The sequence below is a fragment of the Coloeus monedula genome (assembly GCF_965178545.1).
Source record: "Coloeus monedula genome assembly, chromosome: 3".
In the NCBI taxonomy this organism is placed as follows: domain Eukaryota; kingdom Metazoa; phylum Chordata; class Aves; order Passeriformes; family Corvidae; genus Coloeus; species Coloeus monedula.
This window is the reverse complement of record NC_138783.1, coordinates 28,190,253-28,206,184: the sequence shown is the minus strand read 5'-3', so window position 1 is coordinate 28,206,184 and position 15,932 is coordinate 28,190,253. Positions and strand designations below refer to the sequence as shown.

The following is a 15,932-nucleotide window of genomic DNA, read 5'->3' as shown; positions in this document are numbered from 1 at the left end:
CTCAATTTCAGGGGCTTTGTACCAAAACCAGGCCTTGAAGTCAGATCTGAAGTACTTTTTAACAATCTGTTGCATCACTGGTTATCTGTGAAGAGGAGGGTCAGTAGTATGGGTAGGACAGAGATAAGTTTTTTGCTGTGGCCATAAACCCACCTGTTCTTAGCAAATTCCCTAATGCTGATTCCAGTAGAAATGCCCATTGCCTGTGTGCAGCACATATTCTTATTTCACCTGCTCCCATGTACTCACCCCTAGAGACTAAAAAGTGTCTGGTCTGTTGCTGCTTCTCTGGTAGTTGCTCTGGAACAACATTCCTTGTGTTTGATGGAGAGGAGAATGTCAGGAATACTGATAGGGAGTGACTTTTTCTGTGGTCTTGAAGCGTTAGTTCTCCCTTACCAGGGAGGGCTGCTAGAGTTGTTAGCCTTCCCCCAGTAGGTTTTGAGCTTTGTATATTCACATTCACGAATGTGACTGTGCCATGTGACTGTAACTACAGAATGAATACTTCTTAAACTATATTCTCATGTTATGTGTTTCAGCAGCGTACCTTGAAATTAGGATGGCTTTTGTGTACACACTACTCCTCTAGTGAGGGGGATTGTACTTTGTCTTCCAGGAAATTGGCACTAGAGTTAAAAAGTAGATTTTATTGCATATTCTGTTGCTACTATGATTGCCTGAATGCACCTGTCAGTTTGATGGGAAAGAAGCAGAAATACCTTATCTGCAGTACTTACCTGAATCTGGGATCGAATTTATTTCCACTTCTGGTGCTGGTGTTTACCTTGGCACCTGTCTGGTGAGGTAGAGGGAAGTCAAGTCACTGAAAGTAAGATGCCATCTGCTCCCATTTCCCCTCTTAGAAGGATATTGAGACAATACAATTTCAAGATGAATGGGACCTATGCTAAGGAAATAACTGCATTCTTTCCTCTGATCAGGAAAGGTGTTGGGAAATACTGGGTGTGTCTGATCTGTTTCCCAAGAGCTCAGCCTAGTCATCTGCACATGGGTGGAGAGCAAGAGGTTCCAGTTGCAACCCAAACCAACTCTCTTTTAAGATGGGGGTGACTGGAGGCTGATGTTTGCCTTTTTGATGTGAAGACCATAAACAGTTCTTTAAGTGCTTTTTACATTTATTATTAATATTGCCAGTGCTTTACATTGCTTTTCCCCCCTCTTCCCCATTTGTTTCCTTCTTCAGTTCAGTAATGGTAGGCTCCATGTGTTGCAGGTCCCATGACTCTATGACACACGTGTGTGTGTGTATATATGTGAGATACCTGGGGAATCCACTCAGACTGCACTGAACTTCCCTCTTCAGAGCCACCCATCACTTCAGAGAGGTCACCTGCCACTATGATGCCTGGGGGCTTATCTGACACCAAGCCTGCTACTCCAGAAGTTCAGCAGATTGCTAACCAGGTAAGTTATTTGTTACCCTGTCTGTAGATTGAGTTACTTAATGTGTGCAGGGATGTCATTCCTGAAGCTTGTGTAGAGCCTGGGAGACTGAGCCAGGGTTTAAACTGAAGAAGCCTGTGCTGAAAGTGGGAATCCCATTGACTGGCAGTGTTTTCTCAGCGTTCTGTGTAGGCAGTGCCCTGGTAAGACTGAGACAAACCACTTCTCTGTCTCCTCTGTCCATGGCCGGGCATGGTACTGGCTACCTTCAGTTAATGTCCATGTGAAATTCAAAGCCTAGCTCTGCTATGCCAGCACTGAGGTCACCTGTTTGAAATAAGAGGTGGCATATTGGAAGGGAAAAGCTTGTACCTGGTAGAATTCATACCTCAGTGAAGGGCTGCATAGGACAAACCACATGCAAATATGCAGCAAACAATTATATATGCAGAACAAAGCTATTTTTAAATTGTGTGTTGCCTGCTGGCATTCAGTGTTTATATTCTAGAGTCACAGCTGTGATGCAGGGGCTGCTGGTGAAGCAAGGTGAGCTTGGCACAAGGCAGGCCAGCGAGTGAGCCCAGTTGCCACGTTACAGGCAGTGCTCCTGTCCTGGAGCAGGTGTGTGAGCAGCAGCTCTGCAGATCCTCTAATGCCCTGCAGTGCAGCAGCTCTTGTTAGAGAAAGTATAAAGTGCATCCTGAGGAATGAAAGGGGAACAACATGGCATGGGAAAATTCCCATCTTATGCTCCCACCCACCCAATCCTCTTCACCCTTATGACTCTGAAAGATGAGCTCTTCTCCTTTGGCAATTGCACTCGGGCGCTCTGAGGAAACAAAAATAGGAAGTAGTTGGGGCTGAATGCATTGGCCAATACCACTGCACACTCCCTATACCTGGTGTGCAGGGCTCCCAGCTCTCTCCTTTGCTGTGCTACCGAGGACAGAGTTTGCACCAGCATCCTTCCATGTCTCCTGCAATCTTGCAGGCTGAGACCAGGCAGCCCAGTACTCTGACAGGGTTCTTTTCCATAGTCCACAGACGGAGGGGATTACGTTTAAGATCCAGTTTACTGATTTGAAGAGATTCCATGTTACACGAGGCTTCTGGTTTAGCAGAGTGATACAAATATACTGGTCACTTGATACAGGTCTAAGTTACTCTTCGCAAAATGTAGCGACTGCAATCCCAGGTCCCTGAGGACACCAGTATGTTCTTCACTCCTGGTCTGTACAAGCTCCGTGTCACAACACTGGGCAGCCTCAGTCACTGGGAAAGGGGAGGTGGGTTTAAGTCAGCTTTAGTCAGCTGTTTTCTTCAGAATTTTTTTGTCCACTGTTTAGTTTTTATACTCAGGGTTGGGCAGAGCCATGTGTTCACTCCCCCCATGCTGATCTGGCTAACTCAGGAGTGTGTTCACTTTCTTTTAGTGAACTCAGGGAGTTCCACCACCACATGATCCTCTCGACTGACAGAGCTACTTATCTAAACCACATGTGCTCAACCTTTGTGTTGAGATAAAGTCAGCTTATTTGCAAAAGCTGTGGTCATTCACACCCTGCATTATTCCCTGGGTTTCATGGGTGGCACATCACCCTCCTCAGCTCCTCTGAGCCTTCTTCCACTTTAGGGCTTTATTGGTCAGTCCCAGCTGGGGTCACCAGAGTGGGGAACACGTACATGGGGGAGGGCTGGAGTTTGGGATAACAGGTTAGTCAGAGGAGAGATGATTTATTGTGGACCAGAAAGAGAAATGGGTGATCTACAATTGTTTGGGAGACACTGACTGAATTACTTGGGAGCAGTATCACTGTTCCTTCTGTGCTGGCAGGAACGCTTGAAGGAGCAGCACTTGCAGAGATCAGAAATTCCCTTTTACCTGTGGAAGGGAGACCCTAGCAAGGGACTTGTAGCACCTTTGTGTATTTGCCATTCTTGTTTCCTCATGTTTAAGATGGGGCCAGCTGAGGGCTGTGAAATTTAATTAATGAGTCTGTGAAATGCCTCAGGCACCCATGCCAGATACTGAGCTTTGTTTTCAATGCTGGGCTGTGTTATTTATGGGTGATCAGAAATCTTGCAGTGTGTATTGGAGGTGAAAGCACAGCACTTGGGTGTCCGTGAGCAAACAGGCACTAAAAAATGTGAAGGTTGGTTTCAGGCAGTGCTAATGCTCCCAGGGGGTACAGGGCAAATACGGAATCTGAAATGTGGATGGTACAGTTTCTGTTTGATTCCAGAAAAGGACTGATCCTAATTTTAGTGTTCTTTTGTTCTCAGTAGCTTCAGGAAAATGAAAACAGATTGTTCTTTGCTCTTTATTTTCTGCAAGGCGAAATTTCTGCCCTGTGCTGACAGTGGGAGAGAGCACTCTTCCTGGTCCTTTCCTCCCTTGCAGAGGCTTTGGTATAGTTCTCTAAGGAAAATATTCTTATGGAAACCTTATGTTGGGGAAATCCTGCTATGCTTCCAGCATAAGTGTCACCCTTTTATGAAGCAATTCTGTGGGATTTTATGTTCTGCTGAGCAGAGAAGCAATTCCTATGATTCCAGTGAAGTTGTGAAGAGCATCTGCAGAGCTTGGGGTGCTCAAGGTCTGTCTGCTCTTGGGAGCACATAATTATTTACTTATACCTGTGCCTTGTCTCTAGCCATCATTAGTGAGCTGGGGAATGTTATTTATTTGGTCTCCTTGTTTTACAGCTGTTGCCCAAAACTGAGGAATGTTTTGGCTTTAGAGTGCTGTTAGATAAGAGTTTAGGAATGTTCTGTTTTTTCACCTGAGGATTAAGGAGCTGTTTGCCTGCTTGATTTTACTGAAGGCTCAGTCTGTAAATAACAAGTGGGGGACACAGTGGCCAGAGGAGAGAGAGCAAAACTGGACAGAAATGGCCTTGTTTTGTTTTGTTTTGAGAGAGGAATATGATGTACCAAAAGTTGCCACTTAGGAGCATTCTAGGAGGCCCCTGCCCCAGTCAGCTGGAAGGGTGTTTGGAATTAAAGTTTCCCAGGTTTGCCAGAGTTAGCAGCTCTTGAGTTGAAAGTATAGTTGTTGGTTCCTGGGGATAGAAACCTTGTGGAAGCTGCTCAGCAGAAGAGCAGAGTAAGAGATCATGAGGAAGCTGAATAGGATAATTTCTGGGTCTCTGGAAATGATCTGGATGTTCCTTGGGTGCTTTCCATGGCCTTCCTGCTAGGAAGGAATGTCATGGGAGTGGCAGACAGCTGTAGGTGCATGTGCTGAGAAACCAAATTAATTCTGTGCGTTCCTTTGAAATGGGTGGTGAGAAGCACTGAGGTGCTGCTGGCCCTGCCCAGGGCAGCCTGAGCAGGTTGACACTGACGCTGCTTCTCTGCCCAAACTCAGTAATGCATCCAGTCATCAGGGTGGGTGTCATGTGCAGAAGGGCACCGCGTCACCCAGCCCAGGAAAGATTGTTTCTGCTTTCTGGGTGGCGGTCCCACAGTGATCATGAAATGAGAGAGTTTCTAGTTCTAGGAGAAGTAAGGAAGGGCAACAGCAAAACCACTGCCTTGGACTTCTGAAGGGCAGACTTTGGCCTGTTTGGGAGACTGGTTGAGAGAGTCCCTTGGGAGGCAGTTCTGAAAGGCAAAGAGATCCAGGAAAGCTGGGCATTCTTCAAGAAGGAAATCCTACAGGCGCAAGAGCAAGGTGTCCCCCTGTGCCAAAAGACGAGACAGTGGGGAAGAAGACTGGACTGGCTGAACAGAGAGTTTTGGCTGGAACTCAGGGTTAAAAATAGAGTTTATGAGCTTTGGAAGATGGGGCAGGCAACTCAGGAGGATTACAAAGGTGTTGTGAAGTTATGCAGAGAGAAAGTTAGAAAGGTAAAACCCCTATCAGAACTTCAGTCTGGCCACTGCCAAAAGATATGACAAAAAGTATTCTTTTTGATGAATACATCAGCAACAAAGAGGGCTAAGGAGAATCTCCATCATTTGCTGGATGCTAGGGAAATCATTGCTACAAAAAATAAAGGCTGAGGTACTTAATGCCTCAATCATTAGTAGTCAGACCAGTTGTCCTGAGGGTACTGGCTCCCTGAGCTGGAAGACAGAGACAAGGAGCAGAATGAAGCTCCCACAATCCAGCAGGAAACAGTTCGTGACCTGCTTCTCTACTTAAACATGCATAAATCTATGGGGCTGGATGGAATCCACCTGAGGGTACTGAGGGAGCTCATGGAAGAGCTCTCCAAGCCACTGTCTGTGATTTACCAGAGGTCCTGGTGAACCAGAGAGGTCTCACACAACTGGAGTTTGGCTAATGTGATGCTCCTCTAAAAGAACATCTACAAGAATGACAGGAAGGAGGATCCAGGGAACTACAGACCTGTCAGGCTGACCTCAGTGCTGGGGAAGGTCATGGAACAGCTCATCCTGACACAGCATGTGCAGGGCAACCAGGGATTCAAGCCCAGCCATGATGGATTCATGCAAGGCAAGTTCATGCAAGGCAGATTTTGCTTGATCAACTTGATGTCTTTCCATGACAGGGATCCTACCGAGTGGATGAGGGAAAGGCTGTGGTTGTTGTCTCCCTGGACCTTAGTAAAGCCTCTGACACCACTTTCTGCAGCATTCTCCTGAAGAAGCACTGCTCACTGGGTGAAAAACTGGCTTGATGGCCAGACCCAGGGAGAGGTGGAGAATGGAGCTACATCTGGCTGGGCAGAGGTGGTGCACCCAGGGCTCAGTGTTGGGGCTAGACCTGTTTAATATCTTTACTGATGATTTGGATGAGGGGTTTGAGGGTGCCCTCAGTCACTTTGCAGACTTCCATTAAGGGAGCAGGTTTGAAAGGATGAAAATTGGGAGTGGTATATGTGAAAGAAATCCCTAAATATCAACCTGCCAGTAATTTTTCCCTTTCTTTTTACAGGTGAAGGTGAAGTTTGAAAGCCAGGCAAACATGAACTGTGTTGTCTTTGCAGCTGTAGAATATAAGACTCAAGTAGTTGCTGGGATAATCTACTTTATTAAGGTTTGTATATATTTTAGGAGGGAGTGTTTTGGAATTAAATGATACAGGTGTCTTGCAGAGTGGCTTACAGCTAGAAAGAGAAGCAAACATCATAGGAAACTGTCTGATGTGAGTAAAAGAAGTGGGGACTACCTCCAAATACTTACAAAATTCCTGTTTGGCACTACTGTAAGCAGGAATAGAAATATTACAAAACATGCCCTGTACTTATTCAGATGTGACTGGTAGGCTTCTTGGGATCATCGCCCTCAAGGACTACAGATTGCCTTCCCAACTCAAATGATTTAAACAAGTCATAACTGGTCTCCTGTTTGCTTTCAAGGCAAAGTAGTGTCAGATGAAACTGAAGTCATCTTGAGAAACTGATGGAGAGATAGAGTCAATTGTGTAATGCAGTGCAAGCATCTCTGCTGACTAGTTTTGCATGCAAGCAGGTGTGTTCATCTTTTGGTTCTGCATCAGGTGCTGCAGAGGTACAGCCTGCCTGCTGGTTTCTTCTGTATTTTCAAAACTCCCTCTCTGCTGCAGAGGAAGAATGGGTAATTTAATCAGCCCTCTGATGGCACCATTCATCCTCTACTGGAAGCCCTGACCGATGGATGTGAGCAGCTTTCTGTGAAGTAGCACAGAAGAAATGGCTGGGTGTATTTTGCATCTGAAGGCTAGCAAGCACTGCTGAGCAGCAGGCTGGCCTTCTGGAGCAGGGCAGGCATGGCTTGTGACTGCTGTGTCTGAAACCCCACATGTGTGTGGACATATGCCTGGCAGGATACACTCCCTTGACATGGGAATTGGAAGAGTTCTTTTATTAGAGAAATTGGCCTGGAATGTTTGGGGGCAAGTAGTTCTGCAGAGAGACACTGTGAGCATTAGCTCCACACTTCTCATATTTAGTTGATCTCAGGAAGGACAGGTGCTGCCAAACCTTCTTCTTTCCCAGGTGCTTCCTTAAAATAACTTTGCTATTTGTGCTCTGCGGGTACCAGGGGATGGTACTGACAGGCTACCTATTATGTGGCCAATCAGAGTCTCACCTACATGAAAGATGTTTATCCTTCCCTCGCTCCTGTGAAATGTGCTTTCACTTTGTGGACAAAGCACTGAGTAATGAAGAGTAACAATTTCCAGGTACAGCCAGAAGTCAGGCCTTCTTGGATTTCTACGCTTAGTTCCGTCTTATTGCTGACCTAGGCAATGTAAAATACTTGTCTGCTGTCCCTGCTAAGCCTTGTGACCAAACTACTCTGAAATGAAAATTGGTGTGTTACTGAACTTGGAAGAAATCCATTTGTAACACTCAAAATGGATGATTTGTGTCTTCTTTCCCGATTTTACCAGTGATGGAAAACAGTTACTCATTTTAGCATTAACTGGAAGAAGTTCTGCCACAAGATTCAGTCTTTTACATTTCTGAGTGTTCCACATCACTGATACTTTACCAGGAGACTTACAGCTGAGCTGCAACCCAGACCAAGCATAGTGCCACACTGCAGCCACCAGAAAGCGTGCAAAAACCTCCTGGGGCATAAGGCATTCCAGTTTCCACGTACCTCCAAGGGAGACTTTAGTGCCTGTTGTGCTTGGCTCTTTAAGAATGAAATGTTACAGCTTCCTACCAAGTCTTTACGTGATGACTTTCGGGGGTGGGGGAAAAGGTGAATTTCTTTGAAAAGAAAGAGCAAAGATGTTCTTTCAAGAAATAGAGAACAGCCTTTTGTTTGAACCTGCTTTGAGCCTGTGATCCTCACTTCCCCACTCTTTTGGTCTCTAGGTCCAAGTTTCCAATGACGAATATGTCCACTTAAAGGTGTTTCAGAGTCTTCCTTATGAGAACCAAGGCCCCAGCCTTGTTGGTTTTCAGACTGGCAAAACCAGAGGTGACCCTCTGACCTACTTCTGAGAGATGATGAGGTGCAGGGCCTCACCTCTGCAAGTCCTATGCGGGTTCTGCCCGTGACCATAAATAAAATAAGTTTGGAAAGCTATTGTCCATATTTTCCTTTTGCTGCTGATACACCTGCAGAAGTTATCTTTCGTGTCTGTCACAAGACTAAAATAAAGTATTTCTAATTAAGATACAGAATAAACATAAGGTTATCTGGAATATAAAAAGCACTTAAGGAAAAAAGCTGAGCAAGATAATAACCAATAGTGAAAGCCAGTGAAAACACTAAAGCACCAGTCGAAGAGGCCATTTCAAGTCAAAAGAAATGTTTATTGTTATAAATGCAGAAATGCTTGTCCAGCTTAAGTTCCTTTCCAGGACTTTTCCATAGGACCGAGAACATAAGCAAGCTGGTTTGGTATCTTAAACTCACACACCCTCTATGGGACATTACATGCTGCTGCTGCAAGAGGATGAGCATGATTACCACGGGAATGTTTGTTTCAAACTACTGTAAGCCTCTTTCTCTTCCTTGCAAAATTGCTTCAGCTCGAGTTTCTCATCAGGTCTTTTTGCCCATAAAATAAAAAGTACAATTTAAATCTACACATATATTCACAGTTGCAAAACAGCACAGAAAAGACAGGCTTTCCTCTTGTTCCTTGCTGCAAATATATGAGTGCTGGTGTCACTCCCCTTCCAATTTCCAAGACCGAGGAAGTCCACAAACAGGCACAGTATTCTGGTTAAGTTGCACTAAAGTCTAAGTTAAGCTGCAACAAAAGTTGGGTTTACATTAGTGTAGGTAATAGGAGAGCCCTGTGACTCTCAGATTTGGAGATTTTACAGGAAGGGAATGACATAAAAGAAATTGATTTTTTCCAGCATTATGTTAAAAAAAATACACTTTTTTCTGCCTTTGTTGGCACAGGAATCAACATTTTGCAGCCTGTAGAAAATGCACGTAAGAACCAGGTTAGGGAAACACAGCAGAGGTTGCTAGAAATAAGTCAGTTCATCGTGCTTTGTCTTGCTGGCCTGGTAACTGTGGAGGCTCAGCTGCTCATTCTCATGGGGGAGGCTCTTGAACACCCGCAGGTGCATGAACTCCTCATTCCCAACATGGACCTGCAAAGCACGAAACCCAGTGAGATCCTTGGAGGGGGAGCAGCCTGCAGCAGGAGGGGTGGCAGAGGCTGGGCTGGTTTGAGGATGGAGCAGCAGAAAAGCAGTAAGAAAAACTATTGGCTTGTTTTAAACCAGGCTAGGAGCCATGACTTTGCAGAAATACCACCTAATCTTCCCATGAAAATGGAGAAAAGAGAATCTTTCTACTTAACAGATAGGGGAGAGGGGCTGGGAGGTGAATGCAGTTTTTTAATGCACATTTTTTTTCTTATTAAGGCCAAATCATAAGCATTCTCTTCTAGTTAAGAAAGAAAAAACCCCCCACCATTCCAAAGATTATACACATTAATATAAAAAAAAACAACCCAGTGTCCTCTACCTTGATGAAGTAGTTTGTTCCAGCAACCACCTGAGTTTTAAACTCCACTGCAGTGAAGACATCAAAGGTTTTCCCTTCTTTTTCTTCTAGCTGAGCTTTTACCTTAAGGAAACAACAGGTTCTTTAAGACTGATTCAAGTATTTAGGACTTAAGGCTTACAGGTCATTGCTGCTGAATTCCCAGACAGAGTTCCTGCTTTTCCAAGATATTAAAAGATCAAAATGAATCATGTTAAGTTTTGTGAAAGCAGGACCAGGAATCTAGGGAGGTGGCAAAGCTAAAACCGTGGTGGGAGTCAGTCACTACAGGCTGGACACCGAGTCTGGACAACACTTGACAGTTCTTTCAGCATGGAATCTATTTTTCAAACTGCAAATCAGTGCTCAAGAAGTCAAAATAACCTGACCAATACCCTAGAGGGAGCCATGAACTCCTGAGATGCAGCTCCTCTCTCCTGCCCTTGGCCCTTTAGAACATTGTGGCAATATGGAAAATTCCTGGTCAGGGAAGCAGAAGGTTTCAGCCTTTGTTTTGCAGGGCAAGATGAGTTAGTCCTGGAGTCCTTGCTTGCAAGTCCTTGCCTGCTCCAGGCTGTACCTCCTGCACTGCATCATTGCTTAGCCCTCCCTTCACTCCCAGGGCAGTAGTATCAGCAATGAGTAGATTCTCCAGCTATATGGTGTACTTCTTCCCAAATTCAAGGGATATAGATATATCTGCTCTCCTGCCTAAATCCCACATGCTTCCTTAGGGAAAAACAAGTGCCAGCCTGCCACTGCTCAGGTGCTGTAGGTGAAGCAAGAAGAGAAACAATTCCTGCAACAGGGTATGTTCTCCCACCTCTCCAACATCTGGAACTCTGGTGCCTTTCCAGTGACCATCCTGTCCCTGGGAGCTGTGTCCATGCTTCTTATCTTCTCTCAGAGACCATACCTCTACACTTCCTCCAGGTTATGAACAGTATGTCACAAGCAAGATAATGATGTTTGGACACTTTTCTATTTGTTTTTTTGCCATATGGAAATCCAAGCTGCATTCTAAAGATGCACTGAAGGGCACAGCCCCAGAAAGCACCATGGTTCAGTCCTATCTCCTCCCCTTCTTCTGAGTCAAAGGATGGAGCAAGTGGTTTCAGTTTTCATCACTAGAGCTACTTTTGTAAATTTTAAGCAGCAGGGCAGACATAAGTATCCTGCTGACCCTATCTTGTCCTGTGCTGCTCTAGCAATCCTAGGCACCGTGTGATGTTAGTTTCTGAGGTCTCTAAATCACCCCAGCTCAGCACATTTTGTATTTCCACCAGCGAACCAAACACTGGGCCGTTCGTGCAGACAGCTCAGAGTCCTGCAGCTGCAAGCTCATCAGGGTGTTATCACTTGCGGCAGTGAGTCACCACAGCATGTGACAAACCAGCATCCTGAGTCAGTGTGGAGAGGGAGATTCCAGACAGAAGTGCTCTCCCAAAGACGTGGTTCCCTATCCCAGTCTGGATGTGGGAGTCCTGGAGGACAGGAGCCAGCACTGTCTTGGTGGGACCAAAGTTAATGGCATACTGGGCTGCATCAGCAGGAGCCTAGCCAGAAGGCAGGCAAGTGATTATTGCTGTTTACTTGGCCCTTGTTAGAAAATGTGGAATACTGTGTCCAGTTTTGGGTCCCCAGTACAAGACAAACACCAATAAACCGTAGTGAGCTCAGTGACGGGCTGCCAGGAGCACTCCATGAGCACACCAGGATGGCTGGAGGCTGGAGCACTTGTGCTGTGAGAAGAAAATGAGCTTGCTCAGCCCAGGGAAGAAAAGGCTTTGAGGAAAACTTCCCAGTATCTACAAGAAGCCAGGCTCTTCCCAGGGAGATGATGGCAGAAGAATGAGACACAGTGGTCATAAACTGAAACTGGGGGTTCAGACTGGATATAAGGAGAAACATTTCCCCTGATGACTCTCCTGCAGTACAGCAGAAGTGTTCAGAGAAACTGCAGTTTCCATCCTTGGAAGTTTTCAAGACCTGACAGGACAAAGCTCTGAGCAGCCTGAGGATGCTGACCCTGTGCTCAGGCAGGAGGTGCAGTCCCTTCCCACATAAACAATCCATGATTCAGTCACGGCCTGAAGGCTCTGCACTGCCCTGCATGGCCTGTTTGTCATGTACTCCCAGAGCAGTTAACTAAAAAGCAGATGCTTCAGAATCACCCTGAATAAGCTCTGCCACAGTCACCAGTGAGAAGCCAAAGCTGAACAGGTCTGGGTGGAAATCCTTGCCGTGAGGAGGCTGTTCCTATAGGATTCCTAAGCCAGACACTGCCAAAGGAAGCTGTCCTGCCCTGTGTGACACTACACCTGCTCTGGGTCACAAAACTGAACAACACTCGGCCATTACAAGGATTCCTATGAAACTGTAAAATGAAGGCAAGAACTGGAAAAGCAGGAATAGGAACTATGTTTATGGCAAGCAAACTCGCAGGCTCTAATAAATCTCCACAAAGATCTGACTTTAAGCAAACAAAACGATTTGAGAAGTCTACCTCAATTTAACAAAACTAATGTTTTCCAGCAGTGTCCAGATGAGGATATGAGTGCATGGACAAGTTCCAGGTTTGGGTGTTCCCACCTGTATTTCGTTAAAGTAATTTTAACTACCAGTCAAAACAAGCTGGTCAAACTTTGAAGTATTTATGTGACTTAAATGAAAATACAATATATTTGGTTAATTCTGTTCATTTCTGTACCCCACGGGTTTCATTTTCATACTCCCTTATTTTGGGATTTTGTATTTTCACTGCAGTCTGCCACAAAACAGAAAGTCAGGATCATGTGCAATGTTAATTGCATATTTGCATTACCTTTAACATGGCATGTAGGCCTTTTCAGGTCAAAGCAATACTTGTGACTCCCTTAGCAATTCTCAATCATTTGCTTAGTACTGCAAACTCAGGTTGGTGCTTAGGAGATGCACATCTCTCCCTTTTTTAAAAACACAGAATCATCAGACTTTACAAGCTAAATGCTAATTTCAGTGACTAGTGCAGCCTGGAGAACAAACCCGGGCAATGACAAAGAGTGCCAGAAGCTGGACCGCATCCTTCATCTTTGCTCTCTAGCTTATCGCATCCTAGCCAACAAAGGCAAAAAGCAGAAGGAACTTGAGCTTCCATGACAAAAAGATAAACATGCGCTTTTGAAAGATCTTAGTTGCACACTGGCATTTTTAGAGTAAAAGCATGTGCTCCAATAACATGAGCAGTAATCTAAGGTACAGTAAATAGTATCAGGATTTGGAGCTGGTAGTGGTTGGAGCTGACTTCTGCGTTGGGGAAAAGCAGAAAGCAGTGAAGAAGCCTTCTTGTTTATTCCTTATTCCGCCTCCGCAAAAAAAAAAAAACATAACCAAAAACAAACAAACCCCAAAGAACCTAAAACCCAACCAAGCAAAAAAACCAAATCAAAAACCCCAAGCCAACCAAAACGCAAACCCCAACGTGTGCACGAGGTTCAGGCCTTGTAGGACGCGCTGGAGCTCGTTCCCCGAGCCAGTGGCCCTGTCGGGGCCGGGCCGGGCCGTGCGCGGCTTCCCGGGGGTCGCAGCACATCCCCCGCCCCGCCGGGGCCGGCGCTGGCTCCATCCCAGCTCTCCCCGCGCACACAGCGCTGCCCACGGTCCCACTGGAGTCAACAGAGACGCCAGGCGGGCACAGGGAAGGCGAGCTCCGGGAGCCGTGGACTGCTCCGTGCGTTCCCCATTCCTTCCACCTTCCACACTGCGGGGCGGTGTCTCGGCGCTCGGCCGCGCAGAGCAATGGCCGAGCACACCCTGGGCCCCCGGACGAGCCCTGCACGGGCCTTTCCCCCGCCCGCGGGACCCTCCCGGGGCGCGCCCCGGCCCCTCACCTGCTCCGCGATCCGCTGCGTCTCGTCGGTGGCGGGCCGGGCCGCCGAGGCACCCCCGCACAACATGGTGGCACCGCTCCGGTCCTCCCCGCTCTGGTCCTCCCCGCTCTCCTCCGGGCCGATCCTGCTCCCCGGGCGGTGCCGGGGCGGTGTCGGGGGCGGTGCCGGGCCCGGGGCTAAAGCCCGAGGCGGCGGCGGGCGGGAGCGCTCGGGCCTGGCACCACCCAGCCCGGGGGGGCCTCAGCGCGGCCCAGCGGCACCAGCGCTGCCCACGCTTGGCGGGGCCGTCGCGGCCCGAGGGCTGATTGAAGACAAAAATAGCCCAAAGCGACACTTGCAGTGAAAGCTGCCGGCAGAATTTATTCTGCGCCCTGGACAGAAGGGCAGCAGCCGCTCCTCAGCGAGCGGCGCCTCCGTGACAGCCCCGCGGGAGGACAGGGCTGCCCTCAGCCTCTGCGTTTTCCCTTTGCGTGTGTCACCTTTTCCAGCAGCGGCATGTTCGCTTTAGCCGTATGGAAAGTTCCATCTCCAGACTCCCTCGTTCACCTCGTTCATCATTCCCTCTCCCAGGCTGATTGTGCCGCTCCTCAGCCAGCAAGCTGAAGGTGGTGGTGAATTACCCAACCTCTGAATTCCCTGGGGATATTTCAGTCTAAATGTTCAGGTCTTTACCTAAATTTCCCCACAATTTAAACATCCAGACTCCTTGCAAAACCAGCAACAAACACCTACCTTCCTCCTCCCGCTTTGCAACGCCCCTTGGTAAAATTGGTCAATATAAACCTAAATTTAACAACAGCAGGTATTGCAAACTGAGCAGAGCTCATGGACTGACAAGGAGGACACGGTGAGAAGCATGCAATATAATGGGGAAGGTTTTCTTTCCTGGTATCATCTATAGATAAATTCTCTGCTGGGGCTTTGCATAGGCAGAACTCTGCCAGGTTTGTGAAGGGGCTTGGGATGGTTCCCAAGTTTTCCAGTGGAAATTCCATGTGGCACACTCTGTTGTTGCTTCACTACTGGATGGTTCAGGAAACCCCACACTGTGGCAGGCTTTCCAGTGGGTTTTTGATTCATGGTGGGTAGGATGAGGCAGCCATTCATGTGAGCATCTTCTGGTAGGAAATGTCAGTGGAGGTTCTCAGGCTCATGCTTTCAACAGAGTAGTGTTCCCTGGTGTGTCTTCATCAGTGTTGTCATGTGTGACAAACTGACAGGCTTTTGGACAGGTGCCTGATCAAGCCTTCTCTTCTCCTGGACTTGGCAAGATGAGAACATATCCCCCTCTTTGTGCATGGGAAAAAGGGTTTACTTAAAAAGCACCTTCCCAAAGGGGTCCTTTCTTACTGAACTTCCCTTGTGTCCAGGTGTGTGTCACACCTATCAGCTGCAGCAGCAGCTCTCACACAGCATTGGAGCTGGAGGCTTAGGGCTCCAACTATGAGAGCAGGGAGGGTGGGTGAGACTTCTCCAGCAACTACAACACAGTTGGCTGTGCTAAAAAATGATTGCAGGTCTTGGAGACTCATTGTGTGCCAAGGTATAAGTTCCTCTCAAGTAAATGTAAAGAGTGAAGAACACCCAAGGAATGAAAAGCACCCAAATGTCAATATTATCGACTGTATACATAGCTAGTGAATACTGCTCTCCAAACAAGGCAGCTGATGGTGACTTTCTGTTTCTTACACTGCTTGTGTTTGTACACAGCCTTTGGTTTGTAAATTGCATCACTTTCATTTCACTCATTGAACTCTTACATGTTCCAATGCTGTCAGTTTCACTTTGAGGGCTACTGAGCAGGGTTTGCTCCAATAGGAATGATTCACTAGCACCAAAACTACTCAGCTATTGGAATTTTGGGAAGTGTAGGCCATAACCAAAATGCTCTTTTTAGCCCTTTCTGCCATCTAGTGCTCATCCCTGTTCGTGCAGTTCGACTCGGGAGACCTCAGGGCTCAATTCTATACCCTAAACTGAGCCCACACGCCACAGCCAGCAGCTTAGGGAAGGGACCGGGGTTTCAGAAGAAGTGAGCAACTCTTACTGAGTCCAGGGGTAGAAGGCAGTTTCCAAAATTGAGGTTGGAAGGATTTGTGTTTTCAAACTCACTCTTTCCCCCCCGCCCCCCACCATCTGTGCCATAGTGTTAATCAAATATTGTCATTTGCAAGCCTTACAGTTATAGTTTGATTGGTTCTTATGTGCTCTAATTAAAATTTGAGCGCACTCCAAGGG

The 15,932-nt window shown here is 46.9% G+C and overlaps 2 protein-coding genes across 3 annotated transcripts; one reads left to right on the top strand and one right to left on the bottom strand.

The window, feature by feature from the left end:
• Positions 1-961: 961 nt before the first annotated feature.
• LOC309570879 (cystatin-A-like) lies at positions 962-12,639 on the top strand (the record flags this gene model as incomplete). 2 transcript variants are annotated; one of them, XM_082277893.1, is made up of 3 exons in its annotated part: positions 962-1,428; positions 6,314-6,415; positions 11,112-12,639. In XM_082277893.1, the coding sequence occupies exons 1-3, from the start codon at positions 1,363-1,365 to the stop codon at positions 11,211-11,213; spliced, it is 270 nt and encodes an 89-aa protein (XP_082134019.1). In that variant the 5' UTR covers positions 962-1,362. The 2 variants fall into 2 exon arrangements, with proteins under 2 accessions (XP_082134019.1, XP_082134018.1); XM_082277892.1 differs by lacking the exon at positions 11,112-12,639 and adding an exon at positions 8,187-8,315.
• On the bottom strand, positions 8,610-13,981 carry LOC309570878 (cystatin-B-like). The gene is made up of 3 exons (XM_082277891.1): positions 13,695-13,981; positions 9,808-9,909; positions 8,610-9,428 (listed from the first exon to the last, which is right to left on the bottom strand). The coding sequence occupies exons 1-3, from the start codon at positions 13,758-13,760 to the stop codon at positions 9,300-9,302; spliced, it is 297 nt and encodes a 98-aa protein (XP_082134017.1). The 5' UTR covers positions 13,761-13,981; the 3' UTR covers positions 8,610-9,299.
• Positions 13,982-15,932: the final 1,951 nt, after the last annotated feature.